At 32.1% G+C, this 25,692-nt stretch overlaps 2 protein-coding genes across 7 annotated transcripts in view; one reads left to right on the top strand and one right to left on the bottom strand.

Annotated features, from left to right (window-relative positions):
- The window catches only part of LOC109540254 (calpain-9), a 117,488-nt gene that overhangs the window by 41,259 nt on the left and 50,537 nt on the right, over positions 1-25,692 (bottom strand). For 3 of the 6 annotated variants that reach the window (XR_007280878.1, XM_048663837.1, XM_019908542.2), the window contains exon 3: positions 7,786-7,873. Coding sequence is in view for 5 of the 6 variants with exons in the window: in XM_048663837.1 (XP_048519794.1) it covers positions 7,786-7,873 (88 nt within the window). In the remaining variant the exon portion in view is untranslated. Of the gene's footprint in view, positions 1-7,785; positions 7,874-12,011; positions 12,208-13,034; positions 13,204-14,313; positions 14,983-25,692 lie in introns of those variants that run through there. The other 3 variants (XM_019908543.2, XM_048663838.1, XM_019908544.2) reach the window with 3 other exon arrangements.
- Positions 1,335-7,790, top strand: LOC109540256 (repetitive organellar protein). Its single transcript, XM_019908548.2, has 4 exons — positions 1,335-1,661; positions 6,677-6,808; positions 7,135-7,297; positions 7,638-7,790. Exons 1-4 carry the CDS (start codon positions 1,431-1,433, stop codon positions 7,652-7,654), a joined length of 543 nt encoding a protein of 180 aa, XP_019764107.1. The 5' UTR covers positions 1,335-1,430; the 3' UTR covers positions 7,655-7,790.

Genomic DNA, 25,692 nt, shown 5'->3' with positions numbered 1-25,692 from the left:
ACATATTTCTCATTTATCATTTTTTATTTTCAACAATTTATTTACATGCTCTTTACTATATTTCCTAACTTAACAACGATAACTTATTCTAAGCACATTAGACTTCTTCAGGAGGCACTTGAAACGCATCATTTGGTTATTGTTAAATATAGAATCTAATAAATGAAAGTTCGAATTATAAAAAAACCATTCAATTCCTATGAAACTGATGAAATTGCAAAACTCTAAGTTTTAACATCCTTTAAATATTACAGAATAGAATTTTATATGTCAATTCTCAAATGGTTTTGAAACCATTGGATAATAAATATGTTCATTCAAGTTGGTACTTTTGACCATTTGCTTATCTTCCAATAGAATTCAAAAGTTCGTTTAGGTTCTTTGCTACTTTGGCTAAGACTTAAATTGCAAATTTTGCGTATTCTAAATTTGGCTTATTTACGTTTCAAAAATCCACACGTAAATTAGACCCACACCACAGAGTACCAATGCATTGCAGGTCCGAGGGGGTTCTGCGGGATATGCAAAAATTCTGCGGCAATATTTCCTGGTCAATTTGGACTAACAAATTGAACACCTCTGCAATAAGTATTATGGATTCCCATAGCGGCCACACGCGTGAAGGCATGTATAGAATCAGCAAGAAAGATTGAGATTTTAGATTGTACCTGGGAAATTCTACCAGAACTTCAAGAATTGCGCATTTCTTCAGCGAAGATGTACGACTTGTTTACGATTAGAATGTAGCCAATTTACGGTTACTTTTAATGTGAACTGAAATCGATTTTAAATCAATCATCTAGGTTTAAATTAATTGTTGAGTGGTTTAATGATTATTATTTAATTAGCTAGAGACGTGCTTCAAATGATAGCGCAAAAAAGCAGAAAGGTTACTCTGTGCAGGGAAATGCTGTTTATTGTATGTAGATGTGAGGCTAGAAATCTGGGAAGAATTAATCGAGAATTTCTCTCGGATCGGACTGCACGTCGCTAATAACTTTTCCGTTGATAGTGCCGTTAATAGAGTGGAAACATGTAGAACTGTTACCGTTTTAAATTTGCATTAAGCCAAATCAAGGTCATGTCATTATGCACTTATTTGCACAATGTGTGTGAAGACGATTCTAACTCTATTCCTTGAGTTATAATAACGTAACTGAATCTTTCGCAAATTCACAAAAGTAACGATGCTTTACGTTTGATGTCCACTATTGGACCTTTTGACCCGAGCTGTTTAATTAAACTCCAAGAGCCTGTTGCAACGTTTTGGGCTAACGGAAAAATTGAATAAACGCCTTAAAAACACCTGACAGGTTCACATCAAACCAGCACAGTCAGTTTCATTTATTGAGCATCAATCAATCAAACGAATCTCAAAAATCATTAGTTGAATTTGTGTTTTTCCAAAATCCCAGGTCGATTTTCCCATCATGCTGTTGCTGTGGTATGTGTTTGTCTTAATTATCACAACGGGCATGATGGTTGTGGGTTTTCTACTTGTGACCTCCGAAAACTTTCAAGACTTCAAGGAATGTTGGGGCAAAAGAGCACCACGAATCACGGAATTACCTATTATAACACCTACTGGACAGATCGTTAATTCCGTGGAAGATCTAGACATGCAGCTTGAATTTTTGGAAAATCAGTTAGAAGAAAAAGAGGTAATTGTTGCATTTTATTTGGTTTTATTCGGTTTAATTGAATAATTCCGATCTCTTTAAAAAAAAGTCTTGTTACTCGGTTCGGAATGTATTTTCAATGAAGTTTCATTTTTCAATTTCTTTCTCGCGTCGCGAATGTTTTCGCTCCCGGTTCCTTTACTTGGGAGGTGTATTAAGGGATAACTCAGTGAATTTTCAAGAGTTGGCGCAGTGCTGGACAAACTGAAGAAGGGTTAGCCGTAAAAAATGTAGTGACCTTTTTTTACGTGCTTAAATTCTCTAGCCCCGGGCCTAGTAAAACTTTATCCAGACCTGGGATAAATACTTTGAGTTATAACTCATTAGCTGATAAGTTATAACTCAACTGACAGAGCGACATCAACTCAATAGCGCAACTTAGCACAGTGATATCCATGCCTAAGGGCATGCGTAAAAATACAAGTATTTTTTCAAAACAGTTAAAAACCAACGTCAATTTCCATATAAATGGCAACATTCAAATAAATATTTCTAAACAGAAAAAAACCCAAATCGAACCAGTCATTTCTAATGTAAATAATATACAGTGTGTCCCAACGATGGATTAAAGTCTGTTTACGATTAACTAGAATTATTACTTGAAAATTTTTCATTGTCATTTTGTTTCCAAATAAAAAGTGTTTTTCCACCAGTTTTTCTAACGGAACGTCGGACCATTTTTTTTTTTGAATCCTCATAAATTTCAATTATTGTATGTTAAATAAAATATAAAAGAAAATTGGATATTTTTTCAGTTAATCGGCTTTAACAATGAAAATTCGTACTTTCAGTGTTGAGAAATCGAAAATTTCCCCGTTGTCTTTAGCCTCAAAATTTCGAAATTTGGCTTGCGAATGAATTACTACTATTTTAATATTTTGTTTGCAAAATATTTGTCCTTGAAAATACAGGACGGGCGTGTTAATTGTCCGAATCAACGTAGGTATTTTTAAGCTAAAAAATTATCACCTTTGAGAAAGCCTTTCATTTTAGCTAAATATTTCCTTTACCTCTTAATAATAATAATAATTTTCATTAATGATTTCAAAGAATTTTTTTTTCTAAATTGATCTGCAATGGACTAACAAACAACACAATGACATGGTTTTATGAATGGAGACTAACGCCAAACGCGATAAAAAATCAACTTCTGCTCACGAACCACAGACTCAACGCTGACTCCCCCACAATAACTGCAGACGGAAATATAACACAACCGAAAAACGACATAAGGTACCTTGGGATGACAATCGACCACAAACTGAAATTCACTAAACACACAAGAAACATCAGAACAGAAATGATAAAAAGACTTCCAGGGCCTTCTAGGGGCACTCAGATCACAATAACTGACACTTTTCCAAGCACCAAATAAATACCGAGGAAGGGCTACATTCCTAATACGTTTGTACGATACACACAGCACAAGGACATACAAATGGAGCAGGAGTTAATTAACTGGATTACGAAAAGCTGCTTGAGCTAAGTGGATAATAAAGAGATTATACAGGCACTAGCTTGTTTAGAGTTAACCATTCAAATGGTTGGTGTTGTATGGTTTATTTTTAATCACCAATATTCGAGGTTATGAGAACAGGTTGACATTTCGTCAACAAATCTTGTTGAATTTACCGTTTATCCTTGTCTATCTTATTGTTATCTTATGTTATCTTATGTATAATTCCATGGTTACCGGAGTTTTAAGTAATTACGAAGCAGCAGGTATTTGCGCAATGTTAATTAGTCAGATTACCTTGAAAAACATTGCTGCCGTATTTCTGATATAGTTTTTTGAACATTTCTCAGTTTTTAATAACAATTAATTTATTTTACTATTTTTTCTGTACTCTTATAACAGCGCCAGACAACACCTCCAGAGGAATGACGCCAATTTTGAATCACCCTATATGTAGAGATCGGTTATTTCAACATTTATTAAGTATACCTAAAATAAGCGTTTTTGTAATTGTTTTCTTTAATTTTTAATCATGGCTTTCCATTAAATATTGTTAGATTGTTAAATGCTAATTTTTGCTTATTTAAGCAATTGCTTGTCTAGATTACCGCGATATAATATTGTAGTAACCAAGCAAATTTAACGCAGCTAGATAAAACAATTAAATTTGCTTGAAAAGAAAAGATTGGTATAAAAAGTAGCCAAATCCAAGGTGTTCCTATTCTGAATAAATATCACTAACAATATATGGGAAGAGCAATTTAAAAATGTGAGATTTTTTGCTTGAAAATACGTTAATTTGGACGACTATTACAAAATACTTGAAAATTTTGTCTCTAAAGACAACGGAGAAATTTTCAATTTATCTACACTGCGAATTTTCATCGATAAAGCCGAATAACTTAAGAACTATTCAATGATCTGCCAAATTCTTTAGAACAAAAAGCAATTGAAATTCAACATAACAATTCAAAAATTAATCAATATATGGAAACAAATTTACTGGTCTGCTCTTTTCTGATGCACTCATGCATGCATAATTATGGATATTTTTAAAATCTGCGCGTTTAGTAACTTCACAATATGATGACAATTTTAAAACAAATAATACCGCTTAAGAGTAAATTTCCTTTACTTTATCGGGGCGACACCCTGAACAAATTGTAAATTGGCTCTTCAAACTCTTTAAAAATCGGAGTTATTTAGTGATTGTTAATGTGTTCTCAGCTAACTGAAAGCTGAAAGGCTGGTATCAAAGCGAATACAAAAGACCACTATTGAAATATGTGATAAATGCAGAAAACTGGGTTAGATGTTAGAAGAAAGAATCGAAAAACGTTATTTACGGAGCTGAAAATCATTACTTTCGTAGAACTACACAATTTTCCAATGAGTCACAGGCATACAGGGGTAACTTTATGAACTTTTTGGCAACAAATTCAACTCAGTAAAAAAGTCAGTTTTTTATTTCTTTTATTTATATTCGTCATTAAAAATGTAAGTACCTTGTAATAATTTTTTTTTTGAACAAAAATGTTCTTTTTCAATAAAATTTCAACAAATTTTCAATGTTGGGTTTTGAAAAATTCGTAAATAATGTATGAAACTATGGAACAACAAAATAAAATGTAGTGGCAAGTGGCTCATTAAAAATTAAAAATAACTTTTATTTTCCTGCAAATATATTTAGATGCAAAGTTAATCGGGATCTAATACAGGTGAAAGGTGTAATTAAGGACATGAAAAAGTGATCACAAATCCCAAACATGATTGACTTTACAATTAATAAACAATGAAAAATTCGCCTTTAATTGATGGGCACATTGATGAATTACGCCTAGAATAATAAAACTTGATGTGTAATAAATTGTATGATATTGTTCTAGCCATTAAGTGCCTCTTTTATCTTGCAAAAATAATTAATGACTCACTAGGCTCCAAGAACTTTCACGACACTTTAACATCAAACGGAGGATTTCAAAAAGCCTATTCGTTCCCGTCCAGCATTTTATGAGATAACGGTATGGGTAAAGTTAGCGGAAAGTGGACTATAACAATAATTGCTAATTCGCGGCAAAAAGTATTACATAAAATACACGCAAAGCATATTTTAATATAACATTATAATTAAAATTAACATCACTTTCATGTTATCTAAGTGTAGCGTAGAGAGAAATAAATAAAATAATTAAACTTAAGAGTAACATACTTATATGTGGAAAAGCTATAAACCTTGTGTGAATGTATTATTATTTATTTTACCTGTATGTATTTCATCTAATTTCTGTAAATTTCAACTACTAATAGTTTGGCAATTAAATTACTTTTATGTGTTAATCGAAATATTCAATGCTTTGCATATTGCATTGCATATTGCATTGCATATACACAGCGACCCAAAAATTTGGTTCCATAATTTGAACGACATATTGTACGACCAAAAATAAGAAAAAACTTATATAAATATAAATGTAAATGCTTCGTTTAGTTACAGGGTGTCAAAAGTTTAATTTTTTTCAATTTTCTCTCTTCAATTCCTAGCGCTTATCAAAAGCATGTAACAATTTTACGTATTAGTGAGCCTTAACTAAATAGCTGTGACAACCTATAAAGTGTGATTTCTTCTAAGTTTTTGTTTCAATTTTCTGATTTAAATTTAAAAAAAAAAAAAAAAGAAGCTTATAATTTACAATGCTACTTTAAGAAATTCCAACAACAAATGTAAACATAGTTTAAATTAATAAGTCGTTAAATAAAAGTCAGGCAAAAAATTAACTGGAAATAAAATTCGTATGTATTTAAAGCTGGTAGATCAATCACGTGCGAATATATGTTTTTTTTATGCATTGTTTCTACTCGTAGAAAATGCAGTTTAAAATGTACAATCTAATTTTGGGTACCCGGTATTTATATGTCTCTTAATGGAACTGCTTGCTTGTCTCTCATGAATTGTGAATAAATAAATCGAATGCATTCTCAATAAATAAAACTGAATTCCCAAAAGAGCACATGATTTTAAATAATATAAAACTATAACTTTCTTGGGCACATGAAGCAAACAAATATTTAAGTCTTTCGATCACAATTAAATACAATACCCGTGTGTAGGTACTGCAAATGTCCAGTGTAATTTTGCAAATACAAATATATTTTTTGTGCAAATTCACTCTTATGTGAAACTGGGAAGCCACTTGTAAAATGTAAAAACTAGCGCTTTCCTTACAACTTTTCGAAAACTTATTTCCGAACCATTCTTCTAAGTTTTGCATGATATATTTTTCTTTTAATACTACGATTTTTTATCTAACACCTTTAAGGGACGATGTCTGAAGCGTGAACTATTTAAGATTAATTCAATTAATCTTTAATTATTATTTTATTATTATCTCTCAATTAAAAAATTTGAATTAATTCAAATTCCATTAGAAGTAAATAGCTATTATAACAATAGAAAGGGCCATAAAAGCAAAGCATCAATTAAGTAGAATCCCAATTTCCTGTCGTAAATTTAATATATACTTTTGACATGTTTTGATTTCAGAAAGAAGTAGAATCTTCCAAATCGAAGCTAGAAGCTGCTGCTGAGCGTTTGGAAAAATTGGGCGATACCACAAACCAGGTCAAAAAATATTACGTTAAGCTGAAAACTGACGTCGCAAAGTCTGAAACGGAGGTAAAACAGAATGCAAATAATAGAAATTTTAATGCATATTATATAAAAAGGTCAAACACTCAATATTGCTGCAAATTGAAAATGATCAGTAATATGATTTAAAACTGGTGAGTTTTCCTTAAAAACGCACGAAATTATGTCATCTATTCAAAATATGAACAATCTAGAATAGTTACTTACTTTAGATATCAAAACTTCAACTTCAGCTAATTGGGCATTAAAACACTTACAAAAAATTGTTTCTTTAGTAAAATCAAGTTAATAAAACAAAAGGCATTAAAATGCATACCATAATTTTAAAATAAATGCTGATTTTTCATAAATAGATTAACGAGCTGCGCAACCAAATTGACGATTTCAAGATGAGACAACTTCGTCTAAGAGAAGAAGTGAACGAAAATGTGAAGTACTACACAGGGATGCTCAACAACATTGAACATACTGTAGCAAATGACGAATTCGAAATTGTGAAAAGATCTTTACTTTCAGGTAGATATAATTTTATTTAAAACATAATTTATATCAAGTTATAGATGAAAAATGTTGTCTAGTTTGTAAAGGCAAATACCGCAAAAATGAAAGAAAAAAACCGATTGATATTAGAAGCATTTTGCCATTATTTTCTAATGTACAAATATGGCCCACGCTTGCTGTAAACTGTATCAGTTTGAAATAGTTATTTCCGAATTCAGTCGATATATTTTATTGCAGGTTTTTCGTTGCTATATTTCACTATTTCCCTTTTACTTTATGCACACTTCTAATAATCTACAATTACATGTCCCCTTTACTTGCTTCATTCCTTCATTGAGATATTATTGAATTGCAGATGTCGACTCGTTCTAAGGACTGTTTAGAAGAACAACAAGATTCAAAAACATTTAAACTCATAAAGCCACATTTCTGATAGACGTGGACGGTGTACAGGGCCGATTACTATATTGTTCACATTTACTAAAGATCAAATAAACACTTACCTTGAGAGCGTGGACTGTTTATCTTCTAATTTATTTGCATGACCGTTTGCATGCCCGTTCATGTATGCTCGTGCGGTTCCATTTGAACCTGCAATTAAAATGATACACTCAAAAATACTATATAAACAATGCAATTTTATTGACGAAAAAGGCACGAGAGTTTCAACATGGATTGAACAGAAAATTGTTGTATTAAAACTAGCTTGTTTGCCTGAGATCAATACAGATAAAGCAAAGTAATTAATTTTGAAAGTTTGTTCATTTACAAAACACGGTATTAAGTAGCAGTCAACATTTTATGGATTATGCACGCATTTCCATACGCGGTGAGCTAAAAATATATTGAAGACGCTTCAAATTTTGAGTTTTGGTGTAAGAATACACTGACAAGACTGACAAGACTATTGATGCATGAAAAGTGTGGTTTCAAATTATTTTTACCAAAGCACTTGCTTAATAAGTATTAAAAATTAGGCGAAAATACATAAAATACCTACATGGTATTTAATAGTAACAAAACCAGGTAGAATATAAGAACCTTCCAGTTTGTCCATAACGTTTCTATTCCTTGTTCCTAGTCCATGTAAAAAAATAAATTATGAATATAACTACCCTAAATCGGCAATGAAATATCTAATGTCTTCAGATGCGCTAATCTATAAAATAATTAGTCAGCAAGCAAATGCTTCAGACATTACTTGTAAGAATTTTCAAAGCAAATTTATTTGCAGTCACAGATGCAATTTACTGTAGGAAAAGACCTGAATAGGTAAATGAGAATTGCATTGTTTTTATTTAGTTCAGTTGAAAATTAACCGCCATCTGAGTTCATACCGCACTGGCAAATCCTCGTTGAAATTTAGACCTTAACAGTTGCGTTTACGCTTTTGCGACAATCTAATTGTTTGAGCCTTTTTATAAGTATTATTAGTTTACTTATTTTGTGTTCAGGCTTCTAATATACCGCAACGGTAGATCCACTTCAATAAACACTATAGTATTAGTAACCTCAATATTAGCTGTTTAAATAATTCGTTTAGTAAAAAAAATAAATCCTGGTTAGTGTTATGGTACTCAATTTGATGCAGATCTTCCGAATTTCGATTTTCCATTTTTCATATATCAATCATTAATAAGCATTTTAGCTTCTTGTAACGAAGTGCAATTTTCACTGGTGTATATCGAATTATAGTGATTTGAATACAATTACACTTGGCTTGCACTAGAAGAATTCCAATCGGCCAAGCTCGAATGTGTAAATGTGTAACGGCGTTCATTGTACACACTTTGTTCGGTTATATAAATGAGTGACAGAACCACTAAGTCACTTTAACTACATGTAAGCCAAGCGCTTTCTTTGCATATAATTTGCTTTGTTAAAGATCTGAACCTGTTGAGGAATTCTTCGCGAACAATGAGCCACTTTTTACTTTTATTAGTGCAACTTCCATTGAAAAATGTTATCATCAACGTTCATTTTTACTTTGTCAATTTATTTAAATTTTAAATACATTTGTTGCATGCAAAAACAAACGTGTTATTAATGTTTTTATTGACTTTTCAATTAAGCAAAGATTTATAATACCAAGCTTGGGATTATATTTAATGCATGAACTGAACGAGCCAGGTCTAGGCAAAATCATTTAAATCGAGGTGAATCTAAATGCACATTTTGGTCAGTCCTTGTAGCATCAACTGAGGACTAATTAAAACATCGACAGACATTAACCAGTTTGGAATGTTACAGTTCACCTACTATTTATTATTAACGACCACTCATAAAATGGGATACCAACTGATACGCTGGCTAAAATAATAGTTCATCTTCAACCATGTGCAAATATTTCAAGTACTTCCGCTTTTTTTACATGCAATTCCTTGAATGCATTCTGGGATCTGTTATGCAATCAGGAATGTTTGATTCGCATTTAGTCAAGTAAAATATTTAAAATCTACGAGTTAATGTAACATTCTCAGTTCCAATTATTATTTCATGTGCGTTGAATACTTGTGCAGTCTAAATATAAATAAAGATTATTTACGTCTTAAATATTTAATGAATTTTATAATTGTAAAAATGCGTACATAATTTAAAATATATTTAGTTTAAGTTAGTTTTTTAAGACGTAGAATTGATTATCTTGTTTGTCTTCGTCTTACGTGTTAATTTACTCAGATCATTTTATAGTTTAGCTACTCAGTTTTCAAAAGTTTTTTATCCGGCATTCCCTAAATTTTGTGTGGTACCTAAAACTAATTCGTTGTAACAAAAGTTTTGGATGGTGATTCAGTTATATTAATAAATGCAAAAGATCCGTTTTCTACTTATGAGGAAGCAAAGATTTATTTAAACATACTTTGAGGGCTTCCATAAAAATTGCAATCTTATCAGCCCTGAATATAATATTCAGACTCTCATCAACGGCGTGTGCTATTCGCATATATTTTCATCATCATAAATTCGCGAGCAGGAACGTTTTCAGGCATTTTCCAAATCTCATTTCCTTCCAGATGACGATGTGCGAAAAAGGAATATGAGATTTTTACAAGACTTCAGAGATTCGCGCTATTTCTATTACGCTACATATTCCCATTTTTATCTGATGTATAACGTATGGGTCAAAGTGAAAACTCCACAATACTAACGTTGATCATATTTTTTTCCCATCTTTGTTCACAAATTTTCTTGCTCACTGTCCTAAAATTTTCATGTTCTGTTCGCATTTTTCTGTTGCCTTTACAACATGATCATTTGGTAAGAAAGATAAGAACGCGTTTTTAACCGTATACTTCCTGAAAATCGTTCAACTATTTGCATTTGAGGTCACAAACGGACCACATTGGTCGGTTTCTTTTGCACAATTTATGTGCTCAAAAATCTGGTCACCTACCGAATATATTATCAAAGCACAGGTACGAATTCCTTAATGGAAAAGATGCAGTTATTTCAATATAACAGCTTCGTTAAATAAACTCGAGCAAAAAAAATGTGCAGAGAATCTAGATCAACTATGCAGCAAATTGCCGACATAACAGCACCTGCATATAATTTTTTCCAGTTAAAGTAAGCCAATAAACTTGGGCAAAACAGTGACGATTATGATGGCAGAAGGAAATAAGTGGTTTGCTAATGCTACTTATTTCATTAACTTTATAATAAACAGGAGTTTTCACATTTTTCTTGCTCTTTTTTTTGGCTGAATTAGCCATCTAATCAAATTCCCGTTACCGAGATTATTAAAATAAAAAGCCAAAATGTAAAACCAAATAAAGACTGACAACTAATAAGAAATCGATGCTGTATTTTTCGAGACCATAAACATTAGCAAATAGGTTGCCCATTTGCTTATTGTTGCTTAAAACGAGTAACGAAACCAAAACAAATTATGCTGTTGTCACTTTAGTAGATCAAGTTCGTTAATGCACAATTGAAAAACAAGTTATTTCAATTTTTTTTCGTTATAATTGAATGTTTGCAAGTTGGACACGGCTTTTGCAGAAATTGTTAATTTTATAATAAGGTAAGCAGGGTTTTTAGATACGTAATAGTACAGGATAATAGTTAGTTAATTTTAAGGTAAAACTGCGGCTAATTATAAGCATGCATTGGTAAAGGCTCTGTGAGGAGGCTTCATTCATTTGAATTCAAAGGCATCAAGGAATAATGCTTTAAATTCAAATTCCTGATCAGAAAAAAATAGCTGATTTTCAAAAACGATGGTTAATCGATATTTCTTTAAAACCTTCTTGTAAAGGGGAAAATTATTGAAACGTGGTGTAACAGAGATCGAAAGAAAAAAATGAAGTTAATGTGGATTATAATATTATACAATGTAATAATTCTAGCATAGAATGAGAAAACAAATAGCTTGCAAGGGATAATTTATAGATGGCTTTCCTAAATGAAAGTGCAAAAAATTGGTTTATTAAAGGTTAAAGCAAAGATAGAAACTCATTAAATATACTTAAATATTTCGGTGCCGCTCAAGTTTTGGTGGCAATGTTCAGATAATTAGCAGCAGCTACTTTTCGTGTAGGTACAGCTTCTGAAATGGGGTTAGTAGAATTATAGTTTTGTAACTTTTGATAAGTTTCTTGATCGACACAGGAATTAGTGAAAGAAGTGTGTTTCATTTTCTTTGTTACTTTTGTAACTTGAGCCTTCATTTCTACTTGTTCCTATTTGTCAGGGTTATTATGTAATCCGAATTTCCTTCTAAACTTACCATAACTGGCTTCAATAACCCACCACTGGTTGGATCACATTAATTATACACTTCTAAAGTCTTCTCTTAATGCGTTAAAATTGCTCAATTCTCCACACAGCGATTTTCACACTGCCAGAACTGGGAAAAATTTCAAATTTATTGCAAAATATTTACACAGAACTATTGGGGTCATATTAACTTTACTGACTGCGTATTTGTAGAGTTATACCAAATATTTCTGGATTGCTAGCAATTTTAAACAAATTTTTAGTTACTAAGTGAAGGTTAGTACCTGAAAATATTGCGCATTATTGATTTTGAAACGCATAGAAATTAGCTGCACTCATATTGAGAATCTTAAATGGATTTAAAATCATGTACAAATTTTCGTTCTAAGCTAAATTCTAGGACATTTTCATCAGCAATAGTTCATTTCTTCAATTTGTGGACGGTATTGAATTGATATTATTCCGGTTTGATCTAGTAAATTTATTTACTCAATTTTTCAATAGATTTTAGAATTATTTCTGACAACAATTTGTTTAAATTTCATTTTAATCATTGAATATTTTGTTCGTTAACAAAATTTTCTGTTATTTGGAAGAAGGAAGTATACATTTGGGTATATTGCGATAATATTAGGAATTTAAAATTTAACGCACATATTTTCGGATCAGTTATATATTTTTATACTTTCTTATATAACCTGGACTTATCAATATCTTTTTATATTTTCAAGCCGTTTTGGGGGGGTCTCTATTTGAATATTATTCTTTCATTTTAGAACGATTTATTCGAGATTATTGAGAATGTTAATTCGGAAATGACAATGAACAAATCATGCATATTCAAAACCGAACTTTCGCTTCAAAGTAGTCCTCATTAAGTAAAACTGTTTGAAACTCACGGCAGTAACAGGTAATGAGCCGTTTTTCTCCTAAGCTTTAAACCAATTTCCTACTTATTGCATTAAATTTAATCAACAAAATCGGCGAAGTTAAATTTTGCAGAAATACATCGAGCAGTTTAACATCTATTTACCTTCTATAGATTTACTCTTCCGTCAATGCGGTTCTACAAATGATGCAATCTGGACGCCTAAAAGTATAGCTAACGGGTTTGTTTTCGCATCACAATGTCGGTAATGAAGCTAATTTTAGTGCAGTTATGCGTATTTATGTAACTTATAACATTATCTAGGTAAACACGGGTAAAGCGTATAATTTCAACTGCATCTTTTCTTGAATTATGTAGAACACTTGCGGCTTTCATGCGTCGTTCATAAATGCCTTGACTGGTTAGAACGTTTGAACACATCAAATTAAGTTGGAAGTAGCAAATGAGTTTAAATCCACCTGCATAAATATTCTTTCAATTCGAAAATTCCCACACATGCAGGCAAACATTTTCGAATAGAACCCAGTGTATGTTTAACTACATGACTTATCTCGCCGATATTCAAATGCGAACTAGGAATCCCACCAATTCCAGAAGCCGCATGAGAATCTTGTAAGTTCAAATCTAAATGGCATTTAAATCTCCTTAGAGCGTGCTAAGTGGTAAGCGCACAAAAGAGGAAGCAATAAAATGGTTGTAAGAGCAACGAATGCATGTGTTAATTTTCTTTAATTAACCAAAGATACTCACGAAGAAGACCCTGTGCATGCGGAAAAGAAAGTCGAGTATGCCAGTTAGTGAAAAAAAACGTGCTTCTCTTCGGGTTAAGGAGCACTCTTTGCCAATGCATTTCCAAAGTTTTCATACCTAACAAGATCAGTTGAAAGTTTCAAAAAAAATGGCCAACGTCAATTAAAAATGAGCAAAGCAAAATTGTATGGAACTCCAGGTTTTGCCAGATATTATAACAGTTCAAATTAGATTTGTACATTGATTTTCTAATCATGACCGAGTCTATTCTTCTTTCACAACCCTCGTTAGTCACGATTTAAAGGCAGTCAGTACTTTTCAACAGTGCCACATTCAAAGGTAAAACGCAGCTAAAATGCGTGTTAATTTACTTGCGTTCTTTATTTAAAACTTAACCCGATTATTAATATGTTTGTTGTAGCTTCAGAGAGCCGAACATATTGAAGCTTAAAATAGAAACTATTAAATTAGTCGCTTCTGAACTCGCTTCTTAAGAACCAGCCCAATGTAACATATTTGGAAATCTTAACAAAATTGCTCTCAGGGTTCAGAAAATTTCCAGTAGGACTCATATCTAGAAAACGTTCCTTATCTTTTTCCAGTAATGGTACATATGAGTACTATTTATTTATCTCTTTCCCATCCTCATCTATTAAACTTTATCAAAACTTACCATCGAAAATGATGGTATGAGAGTTCTGAATCCTTTGACCAACCCAAAAATCACTGTCACTATCAAACATTTTTTTGGAAAAATAAACACAACACATCGACGCAGTCCATTGCCAACTGGGTGCACAATTAAACAGTTTTCTAGTTAATCGGAATGGTCACACAAAATAGTTTGCTGCGATAATTTTGTAATCAAACAGTACCAAGGAAAAAATGGATATTTAGCATTGTAGCAAGCGAGCTGTTGTAATTTTTCTAGCCGATAATAGCTGATTGTTGTGGGGAAGTGCTTAATAATTGAAAGCGTGTTTTTGCATCCACTGAACACATTGAAGGTTGATGCCACGATGCTACTTGCCAGGAAATTAGCATACTTATTAGGAAAATAGTATTAAATAATTCATGAAAGCTTATTGATAATTACAAGGTTTCTTAATAGAATAATTTTCAAAGCTAGCGTAGATTCGATTAGCGTTTTGATGTTAGGTGGTTCATAACCGATAAGACGTAAGGAACACGCTTGAAGCGCGAACGCTATAAGAAAACAATAGACAATAGGCTATTAAAAATATTTTGCGAGAACTTTTCACTTTCAACCACACAGAAAAGCACAAAATAGTCACTGTTATAAAAAGCCAAGCAGGTTTTATAGATACACGTCTCGGATGCAACTGATTTTTTTCAACCCACAACACTCCAGTCGCAATAATTACTACAAACGATGGCGATGAGTTGAAATAATAAATAATTGCAATGACAAACCTTGACTCAGCAATGCAGTATTATAATTAGACGCAGAGGTGCTTAAAATATGTATCCGCACAAGTAGAAAATATAAATTTCGAAGTGAATTGAATCAAAATTCGAAGACTTCAATGCTGCAGTCCAACAATAACACTAGAAATAATTTGAACAAACGTCATTTGATGGAATGATTCTGAAGAGCAAACAGACACGAAATGTGTCGATCATCCAATGAATATTGTTCTCATATTCCGATGAGACGATGAGACAATAAAGATACAATTTTTGGGAAAAATGCTGGGTGAAAATATCCGATAAACGTTCTTATTTGTCCGATTTTAAAAACACTTGCAAAAGTAGAAGTAATTATCTGAAAGCATTTCTTCTACATCAGAAAGTCATAGTTTTAACTATCAATTGGGAGCAGCTCTCAAAAAAGTTTGCTGTTAAATCGCACGATTTATTAGATTTAAAAATAAACTATTATATTAAGTAATTAATTATTTATAATGGAATTAAAGTCTGACCCAAGCAGAAAATTTCGTTCACATAACAAAATTGAAATTAAAACTCGACACTAATTAATTATCAATTTCATTGTTATTTAACATTAAAAAAGTGGTTTTGTAGTTTAACTTTGTGAACAGTATTTTGAGCGAGAATGAGGGATTAGCAATAAAATGATGCAAATTATTAAACACAATTATGGTCTATCGAATTGTACGAAGAATAGGAAATATTTTCGAAATAGTTGGTCCAAAAAGACAATTGCTTTTAGCGAAAGAAAAAAACGAAAAACTTTTTAAATACTAATTGAATTTCACACTGGAATCTTGTGAAATTACTCACATTTTCCGCACCTGGCTATGTCTTTTCATATTATTGGCATTTACGCCGATAGAGCAAACTTAATATGAAATATTCCAAAATATGGAAAACATATTTACAATTTCTTAATTAGTATAGATATTCAATTGAGGTATAGTTTAAACAATATTTTCACAAATATTGAAGAAGACACACACAAGAAAGGAGTATTTTCCCCCAAACCTCATTAATAACGAAAAGCAAAAAAATATATTTCAGTTGGTTCGAGCTTTAGCTTTTTAGAAAAACAGTTAATATCGTAAAGAAGCATACGCGATTAATGCAGTCTTTAGAGACTTAATACTTAGGTATTATTCAAACAGGTCTCATTTAGTAGAAACTTTGAGTTCGAGTTTATCGGGAAGACATAGTGAAGTACCGATTCAGCCTGATCGAGTTCTAATGGTAGAAAAAATTAACTATAGGTACGACGTAGTACAAATTTCGAGAAAACATTAAAATAATTTAATATACACTTGTGTCCTTGAGCTTTCCGCAATACGAGGCAAAAATATTTTTAAATTTAGCTTTTTCATTTAGTAAGGAATATGCTGTACACTTCAACGGTGTTAATAGTAAAACATTTTTAAGTCCGATGTACCAGGGAAGGTCTATGTAGGTATTATAGGAAAGAAGTGTTTTCCCTGTAATAAGCAAATTGTAGATGTTTTTATTGTTAGAATCATTGTACTCTTTAATATCGTTTACTATCTTAACAGAACCAACAAGAGTTGTTCGATGTTTCCTTAAATAAAATGTATATTTGTCTAATTTAGATATCTAAATGAATATTGATGTTTAAGCAATGTTAGACAATTTTGATTATTTTCCTACCTGTTGTAGTACTTTTTAGGGGAATTGACGATGTAGAGTCAGATTATTATCCAATTTTCATACACGTGAATTTTTAAAGATTCTAGAATTAGAAGATACAGTTGTCTAGTTAAAGTTTCGGCTTTAAGAAGGTAGCTTGTGACACTCTTGAACGTGAAGTCTTACTTTGCTTCCCAGAATTATTGCCCTAACTTTGACTTTGCTAGGAAACTGAGGCCTGGCCGTCTTTAAATTGTTGTGGGATTCATTATTCCAATATCTACAGTCCCATTTGTTAAAAGCCCCACTTAGAAAATAAATCGATTTATCAACAAATCAAAATAATTGTTAAGTACAAAACTAGACTTATAAATTCGCAAAATTGAATCATTATATCTTAATCTTCTTGGGCGAGTTTGTTTCATTTTCCAAGATGTTCCAAGAAATGTGTAACTTCTATGAAAAGACTTAGTCGTTTTTAAAGTATCTGTAGTGCCAAGAACCTGTAGAAATATTTGTAAACCTCGATACTTTTCAAATCGACAAATTCGGATCAGTAGCAAACTGACCTAAAACCTCCATTTGGTAAGCAGCACAGAATCCTTGGCTCAGTAATATTTTGATACATACTGACCTAATTTTGTGACTGACTTAAATGTGCACACTAATTTCATCACAAACTTACAGTGAACAATTTGGAAATTTGGCGGGCAGAGTCATTTTCAGTTCGATTAAGAAAATTTATTTCGGCTTTTTCTTCTACCCTTCAATTCTACCCTAAATCCGTCGATTAATATTTCTGTCTTAACGCTTCTAAATGATGAACCGACCAGACTATTTTACTTTTTTCTAAATCACAGGACAGAGAATTGATATTTAGAGGCGCAGAACAATGACTGTAAGAATTAAATTAACTTTGAGATATAAGTTCCCCCTAAGTTCATTACACAAGTAAATGTTTTTGACGTCTCGCTTTGAAATGCAAACATTGTATATTTTTCGCATTTATACACTTGCTTTTAATATTTTATCCGTTGTAAATGTTTCAAATGATTTTTTTAAACGTTTGGTCATATGCAAAAACAAGTAGCGCCACAACAAAGCAAGTAACTACGTTAATGCTAAAAAAGCTGGCACATCTTCCGCTATTTGCAGCATCCTTGCAAATTGTCTGAAAATGTAATTGACCTTATTTTACTATCCACTATTTTACTTATCCGTATTTCGAGCAATTCCAATCGCTGTGTATATTTTCCAATACACGCTATAAACGCGATTCGTTCTGAATATGAAAGCCAGACCTATTTATACTGTCTTGAACTAGGCAGTTCTTCACCAAGCTTAAAAGATCGGAGAAGACATTGCTTCAATTTTCTGAAAGAAGTAAAATATGTCTGAAATATTTTGATCGGAAGCTTTTGCTAAAACACAATGGATGTGTTTTCACTTATTTTACAGCCACAGATTCCATACCTTGTGTGCATCTTGTACCGGTAAATCATCATCAAAATACCGTTTATTATTTTTAACATCCACATTTTATCACGAGATTATCGTATTGCGTGCAGCAATAAATCGAGCATTGCAATGATATTATGGATTCCGTATAGGCATTACGGTGCTGCAAATGTCACGGTAGCTAGCTTCTTATTATGTATTTATTGATACAAGTACAAAATATGCCATTATGTAACGTTATTCCGTTCTTCGACTAACTGCTTTTTGAAATATTAATGCCGTTTTCAGATGGGATGTTGTGCCGTTTCAGAGTTTCAAACAAGAGTCTTTTCGCACCAAATCCTTATAATGTATCTGAGTACATAAATAAATATGTAGTTCAATCAAGAAAACACCTCATTACTGAAAGCAACTGTTCTTGATTATTTTTATTATATAACTTCGAATGTTGAGTGTGTCGATTAAACACCTTTATGTCGATTATTAACGACTTGAAATTGAAGGACTGAAATAAGTTAAAATAAGTTAAATAAGTTATTATGTTATAAGTTAAGTGTTTGTACTTAAATTCGTAATGTATGAAAAAGTTTTTTTTTGTATATATTTTACGAGAAAATGTTATTCTTTTTGAATCGTTCTGCATGTACTAAATTATGAAGTGCAACTATCAGCTATTAAATGCTTCAATCGTGTTTGCAGTTTGTCAAAAAATATGCTGTGTTTATCTCTGCGGGGATGTAAATTGCATTGAAAATGTAATTTATGTAACTTTACTTATTAATAAATAAATAAATAAATAGTTATGAATTTTGCTCAAGAGTAAAGTGCTTTTATTTTTGACATAATGGAAAATTGTTATTTAGCACAGTATTTGTGGAAATTTGCTTATTGGTTCTTATACGGACAGGAAACTATAATCGATAGATAACTTGAGAAAAATTTGTAAAACTAATTAAGCAGTAAGCTTGATATTTGAACTCTATTTTCTTTTAGTTTTAGTCTTTTAGTTTTGATACTTTTTAGACTGTTTTCAAACAATTTTTGATATTGCCAAAAATAAAAGTACTTTACTCTTGTGCAAAATTAATATTTTTTGAGTAACCGCTTACACGGCTGAAAAAGCTTTTATATCCGATGCTAGTTTTAGATTTTAGAACATGCTTTTTATAAAGAGCAACGTTTTCTGTGAAAAGTTTTCCATTTGTTGTCAAAAAAGCCTGGGCTCCTTTCTGAGAGCCTGGCCTCTTCTAGTACTGCCTCCGCAATTTCATGCTGTTGCATGTTTTTAATATTTCAACAAATCTTGCTTAAGAAATGGAAAATTATTGCTGATAAAAAGATTGTTCATGGATTAAACTAAAATTTACAATTCTCCTTACAAAATATTTTAGTTTTAACGTTTCGACCAAAATTCCTCGGACTTCCATTGAACCACCAAATTCAAATTTGAAGTATACTTAGGTTTTACCGGACCAATTTCAGAACCTTGCACCAAAATAATGGAAATAATTCGGTATAGGACAAAAATAATTCTGTAACTGGCAGCAAAATCCTCACCGTAAAACACGTTTATATCTACCAAATTTTAAGATTAACAACTCTTTCATGTCGTGTATGAGCTTTTGTTTATTGTCAGTCAGACCCTTTGTAAATGTACAAATGTAGAAGTTTGACTCAAAAAGCTAATAAGCTTTTTGAGTTTTTACAAGTGTCTTTTCTCCTTTTTTGCATTAACGAGTTATGCTCATCAAAGAATCAACAGAATTGAAGAAAATTCGGAAATTCTCAATTGAAAATGCGATCTAGCTAATCAATTCTTATTAGCCTTTAATTCTTGTAGACCGTACTCAGAATATTGGCAATTTTAAATGCAGTCAGTTTTTTTTGGCCATGACTCTTAGATACTTTCAAGCTTCCGCCGCTTTCGTGTTAATCAACTGCTTAAAATCGCAGTAAAACAACACCCAAACAATGCAAAATATAAATTTTAACTAGGTTAATAAGACGAACGGCTTTCAGCCGGTTAGATGCGATTATTTCAAGCTTTTCAAGCTTTTATTTATGTAACACGGCTAACCCGGCGCTTAACCTTGTTTCTTCAAAAATAGCGAGAGAAGACCGTGACCACGACGATTACGAACGCATTTGGCAACTTACGAGTCCATGGGAAATCTGCATTTAGTAAATCAAAAGAAGCAAAGAATGTATTTTGCACTCACGAATTTTGCTCGAGTTTTAGGTGACACTATTTTCGGAAATAGAATTTGTTTCGTCTAAATAAGTGAAATGCGTGTAATCGAAATAAGATCACAAATTAATATTTTTTATTTCATAACATACCTATTCGATTCTTCAGGATTTTATTTGATTTTGATTGAAAAGGAAAAAGTAGTCAAGCACTGTGGTAAAATAACAAGTATTGTGCACACTAGTAGCTCAATGAATATCAAAGTTAAGGATCAGAATTAAGCAATTTAAAACCTTAAATTGCTAATGAAAATAGCACTGAAATACGATAGAAACGGCCAGCAACTGGCAAGTGCGTTTACATAATCGCTGGGTAGAAAAATATATCCCGGACTGAAAGTGCAAATTAAAGTATGTAAAATAATCGCCTCTTTGTGATAAACCTGATACATTTAAAACTTGCATTAACAGTTATTATTTTCAAATAAAATACACCTGCATCATATACAGGGCGGGATTTTTAAAGCATAAATGCCAACATCTCGAAAAGTATTCCAACAAAGAAAATTTTCTAAATCACGTATGTTATAGTATGCTGGAGGCAGATAGTTGAGAGTATGATATGGCTGCCATATATCACCGCAAAGCATTTTCAATCAGCTATTCAATAATAGCATGGTTTCATTCATTCCTACCCCAAAAATACTGGACAAATCCTAAATTATAAAACTCATAATTAATTCAACATTTTATTGTAAGCAAATCAATGCATAAATTTCCTGCTCAATATTAATAATTTTTTACCACAGGTGTTCAAAATGTCCGTTATTTTCAAAGCACACGAACGCGGTATTCACATTGACAAAAGTTTGCCTGGGAATTGCAGAATTAATTTGCTATTAGTTTCTTAGTTGTTCAATTGTTTCTAGTCAATTGTTATTGATTTCAAATTTCAACTGATCCACATAAAAAGAAATCCAAGGGCGTAAGTTCAAAAGACCCACGGGGCCATTCTATAATTTCTCTTCTTCCAATCCATTTTTCTGGTCAATTTTTATATAATCGTTTCATAACGAGTAGGGCAACATGTGTTCATGCCTCCCTGTTGAAGTCTTACTAAATTTTCGTCCAGTTAGGTATAATTGATCATTCTCGTTCTATTGGTTTCCCAGCGGATTATCAATGGCTTGATATTTTTTAAAGTTCACAATCACTCCACATCAATAAACAATCTTATCTTGAGCATCTTTGAAGATTCCGGCGTAATCAACCAGCTTCTATGAATATTGAGGGTTTTCGTCTCAAAACGAGTTTGGTTCACTCCACATTCTACAATTATGTTTTTTGAGATAGCTACTCAAATAAAATTTGAAAATACATTTTTTTGAATACATTATGGGTAATTGTAAAGATTTTCAGACCGATACTGTTGACGATCCAGTAAAAAAGCTTACTGGGTGTAAAGACAATGATGAACTTCGATTTCAGCAAACTCATCTGAAACCTTAGGCTCCCTCCTCTATCTGTTTGCCTCAGAAGTATATACTCCCGTGCTTTCCGACTAAGAAACTCATTCTTAGTCGAAAAGCACGGGAGATCACTTCGCCCACTGCCTCATCGCCTTTGAAAATGTCCACCGCAGTTGTGGACGAAACGTCAGGAAGAAATTCCGATAGACCACGGCTTCAAAGCCCGGAAAACATTCCTAAATGTAAAAAAATATTTGTAGATTAAATGTTTTATTTTGATTTGAAGTTAAACATTGGTGAACTGATGGATGGTGAGCCAGAACCTCAGCTCTGGACATTGCAAAAGACAGCATTTGCCGAAAAACATTCGATTGGATCGACCAAATAAAATAAATTTTGCAAAAATCAGTAACATTCTTCAAAAAAATTCAGAATTTCAAAAACACAGATTATACCACCCTCTGAACACCCTTTAACAAAATTTTGTTCGTGGCGAAGCTACAATTAGAAGCCATTCCGAGAAAACTGACTAACTGAAAACTTTTGGGGACAGCAGCTGAAAACAACAGTTCTCTAAACTCTGAAACTCCACTCGTCTAACACTAACATTCACTGTTGATGTTTTTCATCATACAAAAAACGTAATATCGAGATATTTCAAAATGACGACCTCGTAAAGTAGTATGTTGTTAAAAAGCAATTTTTCTACAAATAAACACCAACCAAAGAAAAAACGTAGCTACAAATGTAATATAACGGTCCAACAATCATGTTCGTTAAAAATAGTTTTGTGTAATGTAGTGTAATGTTTTTGTAGTTGGATTCATCATTATTATATAACGAGGCGTAATGTGCTTTGATTTCCGAAAATAACTTGCCTGAGCGCATTATTGAAGCAAGCAAGCATCGGCATTTTTACTGTCGATTATTATCTCGATAAAACTGGCAATTATTAGCTGAAAACTGATGTTAATGAACCATTGGATATTACCATCAAGTGGGAATATTTTGCACAAGAACACCTTAAAAAATTTAATTTTCAGTTTTTCAATAGCAACACTAAATGAATCAACTATTTATTATTCTTGAGATAAACCGAATGGCTTGTACCCGTTGCGATTTGAATTCTATCGTTTCACCAATCTGCCTAGATGAAATAAGCACAACAAAATAACGATGTACAAATAAGTAAGATATAAATATTTAATATCATTAATTCCACGGGATATTATCTAACCCAAAATAATTTTTGACTCTACAGGGGGTACCACTACAGACATGAAATATTGATTTTTATTTCTTCAGGTATATTAATAGTAATTGATGTATTTATTGTACGATTTTAATGACCTGTTAATACTAGGTAAGTCAAACAACTACTTATTTTTTTTTTGTACAGAGAGCCTATAGAAATATTATTGGCGGTCGATCAATATGTTCAATATTGCTGGATCACTTCTTGCTTAATCATTATTTGTCTGAGAAAATGTAATGACAAACAACACAATGTGAACGAACTTTTTAATTATCTAACGGACTGGCGCAGTTTCCTCAAAAGTTCCGTTAAAAACTAGGGTTTCCTCAAGACTTGCAATTTGTTGTTTGCCATTTAGCAGTCTAAATTTATCTATTAAAAATGCTAAAAGCCTACACAAAATGTGTTTTTTTTTATAAATTTAAATCGAAAACCGTAAAGCGTCCATAACTTATCAATTTATTGATACCTCTTGACTTCAGGGATTTCAGATCAAATGATGACGTTTTGAAAACTTGTCTAGTTTATATCTTAAGAAGGGAAAGTGAGAAAATAAAAAATAAGTTTGACGTTCACGATTTTTCAACGCACTTTTTTTTCGCACGTTTAAAGACGGACTTGAACGCAAAAATCAACTTTTCAATTTTGTTAAACTGAAGTGAGAAAATAAAAGAGTTCTGAATTGTTTCAGTTCAAAAGTAGAATTATTAGTCTTACTGCGATTCCGCTAATTTATATGGAAGTATTTTTTATTGATTAGTTTGATAAATTGTTGAGTACGCACATTGCATATCCGAAAAACTTTTACACCTAAAAATAACTCGCAGCTCACATTGAGTTCTTCATAAAATAGCGAAGACTGAGAAGGGACAAACGCGTAAATCACAAGAAAGGGAATCAAAGAAATCAAGCAGAAATTATTAGGGTGAAGATGTGCAGTAATAGAATGTTTTTTCTTTAAGCACGAAATGTTTGATATGCACTGGCCAGTGAAGGAAGTGGCTGGAATCCAGAAGAATCACCTGTAAATGAACAAAACCAACAAATTTAATTTTAGAAGAAAATATCTCTGCTATATTAAAGACAACTTCAGCAATTATAGATTAGAAACAGTATTTCTACATGAGGGTTTAGAAACCATTCTTAAATGCAAAGTATCTAATTCATGCATTCTCCACAGCGAAGAAATGAAAACTGGCTGGCCCTGACACAATTCCGGTCCAGGCTCAGAAACCACTTATCACTTGAACAGAATATCCAATACGGACAAAATCTAATGATCATCTTTTACTACCCTACTTAGGAAACAACAATCAAAAACTTGTGGTTGTTACAGCGCACTCATTATTCATGCCCCTATATGCCTAAGATATTTCTTCGCATTATTCACACTCGCATTGGATGATAGTGTGAGGACGAGTTTGAGGATTTTCAGTTCGTTGGAGGTTCAGAAACAAATTCCAAGTGCTCGAAGGTTTTTGGATATAACACTAAGCGAAATTATATTTTGCTTGCTTTATCGACTATAAGAAAGTATTTGACCGAGTTTCACACGATAAACTTAAAGAAATGCTATACAAAACTGAGATAGGGGACAGAGACACTGGAATATTTAAAAACTGTTACTGGAACCAAACAGCACAAGTAAAAATGGCTAATACCGAGACAGACGATATTGAAACAGGAGGACGATATTGAGGAGTAACAAAAGGCTGAATGCTATAATGCTTACCACTCAACCTCTAACTCTGATCAAATATTTAAGAACACTTTGGAAATAATATCACACCTAGGAATAGATGAAGAGCCAATAAATACAATCTGATATGCGGATGACACAATGATTCTAGCAAACACAGTCGAGGAACTTCAATTGCTCATAAGCGTAATCGATGAAGTCAAATTCATGATGGCACTGCCCTTGAACTGAAGGGAAATTAAAGTGAACGTGTGAATAAGTGCAAATATATGGGAAGTATTATCACAGAAGACCTAAATCGGGACAAAATGCCGGTTTGCTCGAGCAAGTTTTAACCATATGAGAAGATACATTTTCTTTAGAGGAGGCCTCCATCCACAAATGCTTTAAATTCCGTGGACAGAACATACAAAGATTAATGGGTTATTGAGAATTTTCTACAAATAACAGACAAAACAAAAGACAAATTTGGAGACCATAAAACGCCCAAAGAGTTAAATATAGAGAATATCGTCTTTTACATCTTATAGTATATGAAAATTTTAGAAAATTGCCTTTCTGCACGCGTTATATGTATCTACCGACACGTCTCTAAGAAACTTTAATTCCATCTGAAAAATCTAAATTGAGCAGATCGATTTAATTGATTCAAAAGCGGAGCAAGAGCAAAAGGAGATTTTTTTGGTAGCTTGCATGTTTTGATTTTCACTTTATTATAATATTTAATAAACGTAACTAATAAAATTTAAAGTGTAATAAAATATAATAGAAATAAAATGAATCCACATTCACTTTGTTTACTCAGGAAATATTCATCAAAATTACACTCGTGCATCAAAATAAACAGATAATTTTGCATTCGAGCTTGTTGTCTTGTAAAAACTGCAT

This window comes from Dendroctonus ponderosae, unplaced genomic scaffold (genome assembly GCF_020466585.1).
Source record: "Dendroctonus ponderosae isolate FM_Combo_2020 unplaced genomic scaffold, Dpon_F_20191213v2 Dpon_F_20191213_2, whole genome shotgun sequence".
NCBI classification, from domain to species: Eukaryota; Metazoa; Arthropoda; class Insecta; order Coleoptera; family Curculionidae; genus Dendroctonus; species Dendroctonus ponderosae.
The sequence above is the reverse complement of the archived record's forward strand: the minus strand, read 5'-3'. Positions and strand labels throughout refer to the sequence as shown.

Coding starts and splice junctions, on each gene's coding strand:
- LOC109540256 (XM_019908548.2), top strand. CDS start 1,431: ATGCTGTTGCTGTGGTATGTGTTTGTCTTAATTATCACAACGGGCATG. Junction 1,662..6,676: donor ATCAGTTAGAAGAAAAAGAG/GTAATTGTTGCA, acceptor TTTTGATTTCAG/AAAGAAGTAGAATCTTCCAA. Junction 6,809..7,134: donor TCGCAAAGTCTGAAACGGAG/GTAAAACAGAAT, acceptor TTTCATAAATAG/ATTAACGAGCTGCGCAACCA.